General features: G+C 38.4%; 1 protein-coding gene across 2 annotated transcripts; it reads right to left on the bottom strand.

The window, feature by feature from the left end:
• Positions 1-3,103: 3,103 nt before the first annotated feature.
• rpl19 (ribosomal protein L19) lies at positions 3,104-10,070 on the bottom strand. Of its 2 annotated transcripts, none has more exons than XM_072693109.1 (6): positions 10,003-10,070; positions 8,160-8,266; positions 7,927-8,049; positions 6,344-6,464; positions 4,714-4,824; positions 3,104-3,977 (listed from the first exon to the last, which is right to left on the bottom strand). In XM_072693109.1, exons 1-6 carry the CDS (start codon positions 10,005-10,007, stop codon positions 3,857-3,859), a joined length of 588 nt encoding a protein of 195 aa, XP_072549210.1. In that variant the 5' UTR covers positions 10,008-10,070; the 3' UTR covers positions 3,104-3,856. The 2 variants fall into 2 exon arrangements, with proteins under 2 accessions (XP_072549210.1, XP_072549211.1); XM_072693110.1 differs by lacking the exon at positions 10,003-10,070 and adding an exon at positions 8,919-9,480.
• Between the last annotated feature and the right edge of the window lie 2,211 nt (positions 10,071-12,281).

The following is a 12,281-nucleotide window of genomic DNA, read 5'->3' as shown; positions in this document are numbered from 1 at the left end:
GACACAGTAACTGTGCTGCAGAAACAGTGTTTGACTTTTGACCCATGGTGTTACTTCTGGTGTGATATGGGTTGTAGTTCTCTAATCGCTTTGCTGTGAACGGTAAAAAGTGTGAAAAATGTTCAGAGAATGCTGCCACACCCTGATCGCTCATCGTTTCGGGCCATTTGATCTTGCCATTTGAACTATTCATGAGGTTTTTGTCAGATTTTATAAGAGATTTAAACTCTGTGAAATGTTGGGTTCAGCAGTTTCCAGTATTTTGGTCTCTCCCCCTCTTAGAGATAGGAGCCTGATCTTGTGTGACTGGCTGGCAGCACTGCAAAGATGGCCTCTGAGTGAACAGACTTGTCCACAAGGACTTAACTACTAACTGCATGATGAAAGTCTGAAATGGAAACTTTACATTAGACACACACAGCAGTGTAATGGAATACATCCTCCACATTAGCAGTGAATAGGGCAGTGGGAGGACACAGCCAGGCCGGTGGGCAGCCACCAAGTGCCCAGGAAGCAATTGGTGATTAGGTGCCTTGCTCAAGGAACCTCAGCCATGAATGCTGAGGGAGGAGAAAGCACTGTCCATTTCGCTACCCCTCAGCCCTCAATTGCTGCTTCTCTAAACCTTTATGCCACAGCTGCACCCAATATAATATTTGAAGACTTTATCTTCAACAAGTACAACACAATCATCTCTACTGTGGTAGGATAAAGTGGACCAAGTGTGGTGTCTGTAGCTCAAAAGTCACTGAAGTAGAAGTGATTCTTGTTTTGAAGGAAGAAGGGGAAGAGGAAGAATTAATTACACTGATGAGGAACCTCTATTGTCCGGACTGTTTACACACATTCACATCCTGAGAAACTCTTCCTGTTAAGACATCCTTTTTTGAATACTTTGTGTCCATCTGTGCCCTGTACAAGTATATTTGAACTCTGCATGGACAGTTTTAGCACAGCAGTCTGGAGCAGTCGTTATCAAGAGCGCAGTGCGTCCACACAGTAAATTTAATGAAGTCAGTTTGACAAATCTGATTCATGTAAGCCGCCTGCACAGGCTCAGTGTAGAGCACCGTCCTGCTGACAACTGCATTAGAAATGAGGAAAGTGATTCACTTAAATGAATGCAGGAAAAAACAAAGCAATGCAAGAACAAAAAAAAAAACAAAACCAATAAGTCACATTTCCTTTAATTCAATACTAAATTTGTTTGTTTGAAAGATATGCTGAGCTAAGCAGTAAAAATATGTGTGTGTGTGTGTGTGTGTGTGTGTGTGTGCAGACTGATTACTTTAATCTCTAATGTACTGTTGGAAAGCAGCCCTGGAAATTCCCTGCCCAGCTCCAGAGATTGTCCAGCAGGTTTTCTGCCCACTGCAGCAGTAGTCGTAGCTGACCTGGCCTCTTTTCACAAAAGCTTTCTCAGTATGATGTGACAGACAGTCAAGCATCGACAAGTTTAAGCCTGTACTGTATGTACGCTGACATTGTCCATTCAAGGACTGAAGAACTGCTGTGGGAAGAGGCTGCTGTTAGTGTGCGACAGACCATAGGTGGTAAATGCCAAACACTGCCTCTAAATCAGAGACAGAACATTAAACAAGCAGACAGCCGGGTTCCCCACAAGCGGCCTCTCTCTGCCCTCTTTGTCAGTTCACTGCTGCTTTTTGGCTGGTACAGTCAGCAGCAGATTCGGGTGTCCATTCATTAGAGGAATCTCGTTTAGAAGTCGTTGGCAGTAGCTTACTAGTAGGAACAACATGTCTGATTGACTGGGATTATAAAGGCAAATTTTCTCTTCAATAATGCATTACACAATAATGATATTGTAAGTGTGCTGTTTGGATGCACTATATTTTTTACAGTGCTGTGAAAAGGGGTTTGCTCCATGTCTGTGTAGATTTTTTCACAATATGGGTGTGTTTATGCTTCACACATAGTTCAGTTTCCATTGGTTCGGACCAAGCAATAAAATTATGCATTCAGGAGCATAGAAACCCTAAAATCCTTTAAACCTGGTTTCCTAAATCAATCAGAAGAAGGAACAGAACGGAACAGCACAGGAATGTGGGCAGGCCTGTACCGAGACTCGCCCGTGCTCAACTCTAGCTGTAAGAACGGCTACAAGACAGCCATCTCGTGACATCATGTCCTGTGTTTGGTTTGCCTTTCATACTCAACACAAACCCATCCCATTCTAAATCCATAAGCAATAATATTTTTGCAGCTCTATCAGCATAGCTGATAGTACTCTGGTGCACACAAATAATGAGACTGAGACTGTCTAAGCAGGTGGGTCTCTTATCTGCTTGTTTGGTGTGCACCAGAGTACGAAAAGCTATGCTGTAAGAGGTGCAAAATGGGGACTGACTCCATATTAATGCTTATGAATTTAGAATAGGATGTCAGAAAAGTGCCTGTAGGTGTCCCAATATTTTTGTCCATATAGACTTATTACTTTTTATTGAAAAAAAAGTTTTACATGAATTAGAGGGTTAACCTATGAGGGCAACTCTCCTGCTGCATCACTTGTGCACTGGCCACTTGATGGCGACAAACATCAATAAAGCACCTTGATTTTAACCTCTTTTTTCCAGTATTCTGAAAACTGGGTGCCTCATAATTATGTAAAAATTACTAATACTTACTAGTCCTTCTTACTTCTTACAAGTATGAGGTATGTAACATAGATAAAAGTATCAAAGCTACTTAAGTAAACTCAAATAAATATAGTGCAGCAGCAATGCCGGCTAGAGAACTTACAGTGACAATTTTTTTTGGATTAGCACATTACATACAATATTTTGCGTACTAACCTGCTAAACCTGCATAAATAAATTGTAGAATATACCCTATAAACTGCATACTAATCTAAATAGTGCAGGTTTGGCAGGGTAGTACAGAAAATATTAATTCTATAATATTAGTGTGTAGACCACAGGATTAGTGTGTAGTGCACAATTGGGATGCATCCAGTGTAAACCAAAAGCGAAGAGATCCCAAAAGAGTCTGAATTTAGTGTACAAAGAACTTTAGAGTTTTCAGACTCATCCCTGCCAAAAATGTTTAAAGCAACTCAATAACACAACAACCAAACACACGAAGGTTGTAGCAGCATCTTTACTTACTTTGTGGAAATGTGTAGGCACTCAATTTCAGGAGATATATTTAATGAATTTCCATCTAACTTGTAATGCATAGAATACATGCATAGAAAGGTTTCACACTTCCTCTGTAGGGGCAAAGGAATATAGTACATAGAAAGCACACACAACTTTGCCAAATTACTGAAAATACCAATGCCTGACACAGTGGAAGTCAGTAGCAGTACAATGTGAACTATGTGACTATTTAATACAACTTATTTATTCACCACAAAGACAAATTCTGCAAATCCGTTGTGACCTCAAACATTTCCAGTACAGTGCTGCACATATTTTATGAAGAACTGTTCAAGAGATGCATCAGAATTTCCTGTCTACCTGACACTACACTCCTTCAATGGTTTCTACAACCATTTTCATTTGTTGCCTTGATTTTCTTTGGATTTTGAAAAGTAAAGACATAAATCTTAAATTAAAATTAACTGGACTACAAGGGATCAGCTTTGAGATTCAGAGCTAGAATAATTACATACTCATTATATGCATACTGTATTTTAATCATAAATTATCATCTAAATTACTCATGTTACACCTTAGTGTTTTTGTGACATGCTAACACTCGGACATTTACTGCTGTGAGACAGAGTGACCTTTCCAAGTGATCTTTTCTAAACAGTGAAATAGTTCATTAAAAAAAAAATCATAAACACCATTTTAGTCAGTGGAGCAGAGCTGGGAAAACACAAAGGCAAGGCCTATTTTTTGGTCTCATCTTCTTTGGCCAGGTTCTTGATTTCTTCTTTCTTGGCCTGCAGTCTTTCCTCTCTGCGTTTACGAGCCTCTCTCGTCTTTGAGCGGCGAGCCTCCGCCTGGTCACTACATGATGAAAACAAAAGAACAGAGATGACATGGCTAATAAACTTTACCACACTCTTAAAAATAAAGGTGCTGTATAGAGTTCTTTGAGTGATGCCACAGAAGAACCACTTTTGGTTCCATCAAACTGGTAAAGTACACTTACACTGACTTAATTAAACATTTAAAAGGTTCTTGTAGTGACAGTGGTTAGAGCACTGGGTTATTGATGGCAATGGGTATTGATGGGTTCGATACCTGGATTCACTAAGCTGCCAATTATGGGCCCTTGAGGAAAAGTGTGTGTGCTCAATAGGGTGTATATGTTCACTGCCTGGATGAACATATCAAGTAAAGATTATTCAAATGCCATAAGACAATTCTTCTTTTTTGCTTCATGCCCCGCAGAACACAGCACTAACACTTTAACACACTTACACACATTCCACAATGAAACACATATTTGTGTGTGAACATTTTAACAAACATAAAGAGTCATGGGAAGTTATGCATTTTACAATTTTTTTAATGTAAAAATGTATTTGTCTTCACAGTTTTACTATATAAAAAGTGCCAGAATGAGCAATGTCACAGAATAACCCATTTTAGTTCCATAAAGAACCAATGCAGGGTTCTTTAAAAATAATAAATGACCAGTATTCAATTTGAAGGCCCTCAAGCATGGTTTTAATCCTCTATATTCTACACTGTATACTGTATTGAGAAATATGCATATAGATGTAGATTGGGCACTTACGCCAGGAGTTTCTTGCGAGCCTTGTCTGCTTTGAGCCTGTGAATATGTTCAATCAGGATGCGCTTGTTCTTAAACACATTTCCCTTCGCCTTCAGATACAGACTGTGGTACCTGTGAGGACAAAAACAAGATATTTTTGTTTATACAGTTTTATGTAAATGAATCATTGTTATATTTAATATTTTTAATGCAAACATTAAAACCCTGCAATCTACTGCCTACTGAAAACAAACGTTACATTTACTGTGTGCCAAAGCTGTCCGATCGTCATATAGTGGATAATATCTATATACTGTTTGTAATATACAACACACAGCACAGCACTCTACAAATAACAACAATGTTATTTGTAGAGAGTGGGTATAGTGCTCTCAAACTACTGATAAAATATGCTCCTGCTTGGTTAGAATAAAAATAATAATAACCCTAGATAGGTGTGGGCACCTCTGCAATATGCTGGCTGTATATTACATACTGTAATAAACAGTACATATCGGCGCTGTCCAATAAAAACATGTCTCTCCAAAATGGTGACTTTATAGGAGAACGCAAAAAAGCTTTTAACTGTGAGTAATGTAGAGCATTTCTATTGGTCCATTCATTCAAAATTATTTACACAGAGTACAGAGCAGCTAACCATGGAGGAAATCAAAACAGACAAAAATAGAGATGCATAATTTTCATTGGACAGCAGTGATATTCATTGTAAGATAATATACAGATATGCAGGGGGATTTACACCTACATCTACACCTCCCTTAGAAGATATATATATATATATATATATATAGATAGATAGATAGATAGACAGAGAGAGAGAGAGAGAGAGAGAGAGGAGTACTTTCTGTTTTACACCATCTAAGTAATTTCAAACACATATTGCAATATTAAGGTCCAGACTATGGGGTGATCAGACTGTTCTGTGAACACATGCTTTGTTCTTTGTCTAAATTGCAAATGTCATTTTTTTGCCTGTTTCCTTTCTTTAGTAAGAGCTTCTTGAGGTGCTCCACATTATTTCAGACCCACAGCGTTGATTGTGTTCTAACAATTGAAGGTTGAATGTTGATGGACGGCTGTGGGTGTTTTCAGATCTGAAGGGAGAGTGGAGCTTGATTTACTTATCCCTCTCGATCAAAGATGAAAGCTTTAAGAGCTGTTTATCTGAGCGGTGCAGGTTTGGTGGTCTCCCAGGTCTTGCACTGTTGGGACTCTCATTTTCTTTCATTTCTGTCATTTTATTAATTAATATTATTAATATTAAATAATGAAAAAACATTATTTATTAGTATTTATTCAATTTTGAGCTCCAGTTTTGTTTTTTCTTATATTTATGCTATTTCCATATGCAAGTAAATCATTGTATCTCTGACTTCTGTGCCACATCCTCACGTGTACACTCTTGAAGATAAAGGGGCTACAAAAGGTTCTTTGTATAAAAAAATTGTAAAGAACCTTTACATCAAGTGAATTTTTTGTTTGTTTGAATTTAAATTTTTTAAATGTTCTTTACACTCTCACATTACAAACGTGGTTCTTTATGGAACAATAAAGTGGTTCTTCTAAGGCATCTCTTACAGAACTCTAACCTTTATTTTTAAGAATGCAGTATGTATGTAGACTAACTCACATGTGCTTGTCGATCTTCTTGCCCTCTCTATAGCGTCTAAGCAGCCTGCGCAAAATCCTCATCCGTCTCATCCAGCAAAGTTTCACTGGCATTCGGGCATTCGCTGTACCTTTCCTCTTACCTGTGCATGAAAACAACACCTTCACTGAAAGCAAAGCTCAGGTCCGACAGCTTTGCCAATTTCTTTTTTAAGGGTCCTTACCAAAACTAGCAGTGTGATTTTATTAATCATTACACCATTACACCACTCAATCCTGCTCCTGAGGAGTCAATGATCATTTCTGTGCTTTTGTGTCTACCACACCTCACCCAGTACACGAGGAGCTTGTAAATTAGGAGGCTGAATCAGGTGTGGTACATGAGGAAAAGCATAAATGCCCCCAAGCTAAAGACTGGGGCTGTGTTTAAAATACTATACATACTTTTCTAATCAATGCACTGCTAATGGTGCTGAACTATTACAGACATACTGTTGTACAGACGTACAGTCCCCCAGCTTTTCTGTTCACTGCAGTGGCCAGTATTATGACCAGCAACTAAACCGCATGTGGAACTGCATAGCAAATTTTCAGGATTGTCATGGAAACACCAGATGTGAGAGGAAATGTGCTAAAATAATCAGAAATCAGACCACTAGATGGTGCACTGTGCTGTATTGTCCTGCCTAAACAAATGCATGGGACAATTAAGTGAATACAAACATGCACTTTTAGAGTGAACAGTTAATAATCACTTCGGATTTAAAATGGGTGGTTCTTATGAAAACAGCTAGGGGCAATGGATTATGGACAATTGTTTTCTTTAAGGGAGATCAGATGGAAATTTAAAGAAGGTATTAAACGCCATGTTTGTGCACTCTGTATAAACTATTGTTTTTTTTGGGTCACTAAGCAGGTTGTTAATGATTGGCAAAAAAAGGGAATGATTGCATCTGGCCGTGCCAAAGTCCATATTGTAAAGGAAGTAGCAGTTTCTTGTTTCAGCCACAATTCCTTGTGGTTGCTGCACACTGAGATTTCTGCCACTGCCGGTAGACTTGTATGATGCACTTCGATACATCTGCAAATTCAGCCTCTTCCTTTACACTATGGTCTTTAACACACCCAAATGCAATCACCCAAATTTGCCAATTATTAACATTGCGACCCATTTTCCCCACATGCAACGAGACATCTCTCACATCTTTCAATCTATAAATCCGGCCGAACAAGCCGCAGATATTTATAGCCCGATCATCCTTGTGCAACGCCATCTGCAGAAGCCTGAAGTTACTACCGCCTTAAACCTTAAAACACCCAAAGTAGCTATTTTTCGGTTCAGGGACCTTGAGCCTCCCCACAGGTATTTAAATGCATGTATGTCCTGACATGTTGTGCCAGTGACAAATAAACTTTGACTTGACCTGAAATACAAGTGTCAATAGCCAGTGACATAAATAACCTGGTTTAAACACTTAACATGATTCATTTGTTTGTTCTTGTCTGTACAGATATACACACATAAGAACAGTTCTATAATACGCAAATGACCAGGAATATACAAAATGTCCTCAGCTTATAGCTGTCTTTCTCAAATGCACTTACCGAGGCCCATATGGCGGCCCTTCCTCCGTGCTAGCATGTTCTTGCGACAACGGGCACGGGAGTGAACTGTTACAGGCTTCTTAATGATCAGACCATCCTTTACCAGTTTTCGTATCTGCTGTCCTGAGAGAGGTAAGGTAAAAAAAAGAAAGGAGCAAAATCAGCATGATCCATTAATTGATAGCGGCTACAGTCAATATAGATATACTGACAAATTAATCTGATTTGCTTACGAGAATTTGCGTTGGCAATTTCGTTGGTTTCATTTGGGTCCAGCCATACTTTCTTTTTGCCACAGCGCAAGACGCTGGACGCCAACCTCTTTTGAAGCCTGAGCATGCTGGATGAGAAGATGAGACAGAATAAATGTCAAAATATTAAGTCAGAACCACTTTATTTTACATTAGCCCACATGTACAATGTATAACAACATGAGGTGCCTCTGTTAAACATATACCATATGTCCACAAAGTCTAGAGACACCTGCTTATGCAAAGTTTCTTCTGAAATTAAGGGTATTAATAGCTAGCTAGTTTGCCCCCCGCCCCCTTTGCTGCAGTACCATCCTCTAACACTAGATGTTGGAACATTGCTGTGAGGATTTCATTGCACTGAGTCCCAAGAGCATTAATAAGGTCAGGCACTTTTGGTAAATTCTGGATTAACCAAAAGTCTAGATCACAAATGCCACTATAATTCATCCTCCTCTCCAGACAGCAGACATCCACACATGTAAATATTACAATGTGGTGTGATTATATGATTCTTTCATGTGTGAACAACATTTTTATGGTCACCTGTGAAACTACTGTACATTTGACATCATTTTAAGGGACAGTCCAATGCTGGGGTGCTTTGTATCCATTTAGCCAAGACCTGGCATTTTCAGATGGGCTTTTGGACATCTGCTGACATTACACATCTTTAAATATGCTGTGTTTCAGTATTTAAAGTATTTAAAGAGGTGTATGGGCATATGAAGGGTCCCTTACTTTGGAACAGCCTTCTATGATGTAGCGAATCAAGAAATGCAGCCTAGGCCTTGGAACGGGTCATTCATGAGGTTTAACATTGCCCCTAGGAGCTCCACATGTGCACCATATGACCAAAAGTATTCAGACACCCTTCTAATGTGAATTCAGTATAATCTCCATGGAAAATCACTACAGATAGAATGGGACACTTTGTAGCATCCAAGTATTAGCCTAAGATCACCATGCCCAAGAGCTGGCCAGAGGGGTCTAGAGCCCTTTTAGAACGGGGCTGTGGAACAATGGAACTGCACTGTCTGGAGTGATGGAGCTCTGAGATGAGTAGGGATGGTGTTTTTGATCCAGAACTAATTATCCAACTTACCTGAAAATTAGAGAAGAACAAATGAGGATTAATAAGGATTAATAAACCAAATAATTTTAATCACTTTATAGTACATCACTGTGTCCCAACTTTACAGTTAAAAATAACAAGATATGTCCATGTAGACATTTCTCAGCTTAGTCTCAAGAGCTTGATGTTGAAGTGCATGTTTTATATCGTAGATTTGATCGAGCTGCTCAATGTTACTGACTCAGTTTGCATCATTGCGCATGAGTCATTCAATGCACCCCCAGTTTCAATCTAAAATCAGGACAAATCTCAAATTGTAAAAATATATATTATAAATATATATTTATGTAAATTAAACAGGCTCAGTGGGTTTTTTATTTGATTTTATTTTAATAGAGGGGCTGGACAATCAACGTGCTAGCTTAATTTTTAGCTAAGCTGTTTATGCAGGCATGCCTAGACATGTCGACAGACTGACCTAAGCGTAGACTTAGCTATATCATCTGTAACGTTTAAGCTCAGTCTAAATTCATGACATAATAATTCCAATATTCATGAATTTCCCCCCAAAAACGTGGCGAGTTTATAACGTAACGTTATCTAGCTACTATACTGACAGTACTATACAGTATAGATAAAATGAGGCACATTTTCTAAAAGCACACCGTCTTAAATAATATCAGACTGCTCTTTATAAATACAGCATTTGCAGATTACTTCTATGAGATATTGTGAATATATTATCCTCACCTCATCTCTGCAGGTTACGAGCAAATATCATACAGCGAGCAGCGAGCAGCGGACACCACGACTGTACCATTACGGATTACAAACAGGGCGTGCCAAAGGTTGCTTTACAGGTAATAAACACGGCTTGCTTAGAGGTAATACACGTGGATACACTGCTATAAAATATTGTATTATATTAAAGTTAGCATATAAATTATACGAGTGTATTTATTTAATGATGATGTAATTATTGTGATAACAATATGGACCGGGGTTTCTACGAAAACACCCTCCCCCCCCGCAGAGAACTGAAATGGTATCGTCCACATACACAACACAGAGCCACATGGTAGGCTGCTGGAAATGACCACAGAAGACAGGCTATTTACGAGCCTCTGACTCCGGCTCCTGGTCCAGGATAATTAATAATAAAAAAGTGGAATATCTTTATATATACAGTCTTATGCAAAAGTTTGGACACCCTTTACTAAAATTTTTTCAATCATAGTATTAAGTAGTTTTCCTGATTCCTACAAAAATAACTAAATTGAGTCATCAGTGTTTTTTGTTTTGGTTTGGCTCTTTTGACAAGGTCTTAGCAAATCAGTTTGTAGGAATGGTCAGCTGAATCAGATTTCCAAGCTTTACAAATGTCTTTTTGAAATGTGTACTAACACTTATCAAGCACAGGCTCCTCTAAGCCACTGTCTATAGATCTTAAAACAAAGGTAATCGATGCAGGATACGGTTATATAAGGAGATGTTTCTACAGTGCAGACTGTTAGTGAGAAATCTTCAAAGTTCAGAGGAACTGTGAAGGTCAAGATGAGATCTGGAAGGCCAAGTAACCTCCCGGAAGGAACTGCTTGTAAACTGGTACGAAACGCAATTCAAAAACCCCCACAGGCATTGAAGTTTAGCTGAGTCAGGCAAATAGTGCACTGTTTCACGGTGCAGTGCTGCTTCTACCAACATAATCTTCATGGAAAAGTCATAAGAAGGAACCCTTTACTGTGACCTCTTCACAATACTCAACATTTGAAGTATGCTACAGAACATATAGAGAAGACAAGTGTGTTTTGGAAACATGTGATGTGGAGCGATGAAATCAAAACAAAGCTATTTGACTAAAATCAGCAAAGGTAGAGAAAAGGAACACCGTGCCAACTGTGAAGCATGGGTGTGGATTTGTCATTCTTTGGGGCAGTGATGCCACCTGTGATACTGACAATTTTCAATGTCAAGCAAATGTCAAACCAAAAAAAGGCTGAATACACAAAATAAAGTTGAATGGTCCTCACAGTCCCCAGACCTCAACATCAATTTGAGGCGATATGTGTGTTTAAATGGGAAAGCAGAATGTGCAGGACCAACATTTAGAACCGTTAGCCTACCTGGAAATATAAAAAAATTATTAAATGAAATTACATTTATTTAATTAATTTAATTTTATTTAGTTTCATAGCAGATTCAGTCAGTTTTTGTACATTTATATGATCTTGTGTGCATTTTGTGAACGCAAGTTACAGTGCTTTAGCTGTATGTGCTTTGTATGGAGCTTTTCCTCCTACTCTACAAGCAAAACCTTTTATACAGCTGCTAAAATCATTGACCTCACCACATCAAACCAGCTTAAAAGTGCACTCAGGACCTTGATGTAAAATCAGTGTATAATTTTAATGTATTGCGAGCTCTCTTTACTTACCTCTGGGTGTAATTATGGTACATTATGTTACAGGAGGATTTGCTTTAGCTAAAGCTTTGTTCCTTGTGCCATCCATGCTTACAATACTCTTACCTCAATCTCTGCTTACTGTCATCATTGCCAGATGTACAGATGTAGCTTGTGGATACTGTACATTTTATTTAGAGGAAATATGATGTACATTCATATTCTTTGGAGTTTACATATTTTGTATGTTGTTGTATGAACACTATGGCCACACACTATGCTCAATGCTAGGTGGGCACAATGTTGGTGCTGGAGTGTCATTAGTGAGCTATAACTAATCATCCAACATCAACACCTGATCTCACTAATGCTCTTTGAGCTGAATGCAATCAAATCCTCATCAACATCTAGTGTAATCTTAACTGACATTCGTACTATTTATAAATCAAAGAGCAACTTAAAATGTGTATTTAGTGAATTTTAAGACACCTTTAATGTAACAGTGTGTGGCTTGCAGCTACAGTAAATGATCTATAGTTTGCCAACTTTTGTAACACTAAAGCAACATTATTTTTCAATATTCACAGTTTTATTGACCTAACAATAAATTCCCTTTTTTATGGAGCAA

This window comes from Salminus brasiliensis, chromosome 12 (genome assembly GCF_030463535.1).
Source record: "Salminus brasiliensis chromosome 12, fSalBra1.hap2, whole genome shotgun sequence".
NCBI lineage: Eukaryota > Metazoa > Chordata > Actinopteri > Characiformes > Bryconidae > Salminus > Salminus brasiliensis.
This window is presented reverse-complemented; position numbering and strand designations above follow the sequence as displayed.